This window comes from Entamoeba dispar, genomic scaffold (genome assembly GCF_000209125.1).
Source record: "Entamoeba dispar SAW760 scf_1105229460629 genomic scaffold, whole genome shotgun sequence".
Classification (NCBI taxonomy): Eukaryota; Evosea; order Mastigamoebida; family Endamoebidae; genus Entamoeba; species Entamoeba dispar.
Window position 1 is genome coordinate 1 of NW_001854288.1, and position 2,130 is coordinate 2,130.

At 27.0% G+C, this 2,130-nt stretch overlaps 2 protein-coding genes across 2 annotated transcripts, besides 1 other annotated feature; one reads left to right on the forward strand and one right to left on the reverse strand.

The window, feature by feature from the left end:
- On the reverse strand, positions 1-1,219 carry EDI_150370 (uncharacterized protein; the record flags this gene model as incomplete). Its single annotated transcript, XM_001737469.1, has 1 exon — positions 1-1,219. A coding segment is annotated over one exon (1,219 nt), but the record flags the coding sequence as incomplete, so codon positions are not given.
- Positions 908-943: a sequence feature (AT_rich).
- Positions 1,220-1,381: 162 nt separating the features above from the next.
- On the forward strand, positions 1,382-2,130 carry EDI_150380 (uncharacterized protein; the record flags this gene model as incomplete). The annotated part of the gene is made up of 1 exon (XM_001737470.1): positions 1,382-2,130. A coding segment is annotated over one exon (749 nt), but the record flags the coding sequence as incomplete, so codon positions are not given.

Sequence of the window (2,130 nt, forward strand, 5' to 3'; positions counted from 1 at the left end):
AAACTGTAACTATAATTGCTGTACTTTGTCCAATTTGAGGATAACATTGTCTCATATATGTTGAATAAAAGTATCCAACATCACATTCACAATTTACACCAATACAATATTTAGCAGTATAATTACTAATGTCAGTAGAAACTCCTTTTAATACACCATTTGTTTGGATTTCTGATTTTCCTCCAAGATAAAGAACTTTATTATTCATTTGTATTGAATATCCAGCATATCCATAAGTAGTAGTTCCAGTAGAATTATAAACTAATGCAAATCTTCCTGAACCAGTAGAAGTTAAATATTTATCAAAGAAAATTTTTACACCTCCAACACGTTCTTTTGAACCTTCAGTATAACCAAAAAGTCCAATTGCAACAAAAGAACCATATGTAGAAATCATTGGAGCATATAAAGTATTAATTGGAGTTATTGATGAAGAATTACCATTAATTTTAACATTTTCAATATAATCAGGTGAACTAAATGAACTACTTGGAGAATTAACTTGAATTCTTCCAACATCAGATAATACATTATAAATAACATCATGTTGTGACATAACCATTGGATCATAATCATAAAGTTGTGTTTTATTATCTCCAATACTAAACCATTTATAATATGTTAATATTCCACCAGTAGAAATTGAATAAAGTTCTACCATTGATGTGTTTTTAACTGCAAGATAATCATAACCAACACTTATATATTTACCACAAGCTTTATCATATTCTTTAACTAATTGTAATGTTTCATTATAAACAGTTAAATGTCCATTTTTACATACAACTGCATAAACTTCTCTTTTACCTGCAATAAATTCTCTATCAATAACAGCTAATGGTGAATATTCATCAATCCCACTAACAGAAACAGTATTATCTAATACTGGTGTAGCTTTAGTAATATCAAATATTTCTAAATTTTTATTATTTAAGAAAAATAACTTCTTTGAAGATGCAGCAATACTTGGTCGTGAAACTTCTGATGATGAAACACTAATAGAAGTTGTTGAAATTGATGGATGAAGACAATCAATTTTTAGTGCATTTCCATTAGAACTACTTGCTGTATAATGAAGAACATATGTATATTTATATTCTGATTCTTCATCATGAGTCATTGAATAAACAACTTCTGATTGTGGGTCTTTTTTCCAGTCTACCTGCTCTAAGTTCAGAGCTGATGTAGTAATAATGTATAAGAGAAACAAAACAAACATTTGATTTTTGAGTTTAGAGGAGTTATAAAATTTTTATCTAACTTAAATTTACAAATTATATCTATGATTTTAGGGAATCTATTTTGGTTTATACTATTTTTTGTTTTTCAGTATATAAAAATGTTAAAAGATCTCTTAATTGGAACTTAAAATTGAAGAGAAATGGCGGAAACAAAACAAAATCGACATTTTAATTCAATTAAAATTGGGGAATTATTATCGATTTCCACAAGACCAGAACTAGGTCCGACAGATATATTATATGAATATCAACAATATCTTGAGGGATATTTTACTAAAACATTATCAGTGAGAAAAGAAAAACCTAAATATATTGTATGTGATGAAAGGTCAAAATTGTTGTTAGAGTTGACTGTTGGTACTGAGTTACAAAATCCAAAGTATTCAATAGAAGATATATTATTACCATCAGAAGTAAATAATTATAGAAGAGATGTCACAAACTTTATTTTTTTAGCAAGTGATATTGAAGGATATAAACAAATAGCAGAAGCAATGAAAAAGATTCGATCTAATAATCAAAGTGAACTTAATGATGATAGTTTAATTGAGAATTTTACAATATTACGTCCATTTGGTACTGAGATGTGGGATATAGAAATGATTAATTTTTGTGATATGACACGATGTAAAATAGAAAGATTACCTATTATTCTTCCACTTATTCAAGAAGATGTTTTATCAATGCAAATTGATGATGCATTTGTTAGAATTTATTCAAATTTTGATTTAGGAATTTTACAATTATGTGCTGAAGGAATAAATGATCTTCAAAAAGTTATTGGTAGATTTCCAAGAATTCATTCATTAGGAAAATTATCAAGAAAACTTAATATAATGATATCAAATCCTATAGGTGAAACAGGAGTATCAACAAGATTTAGTGATGT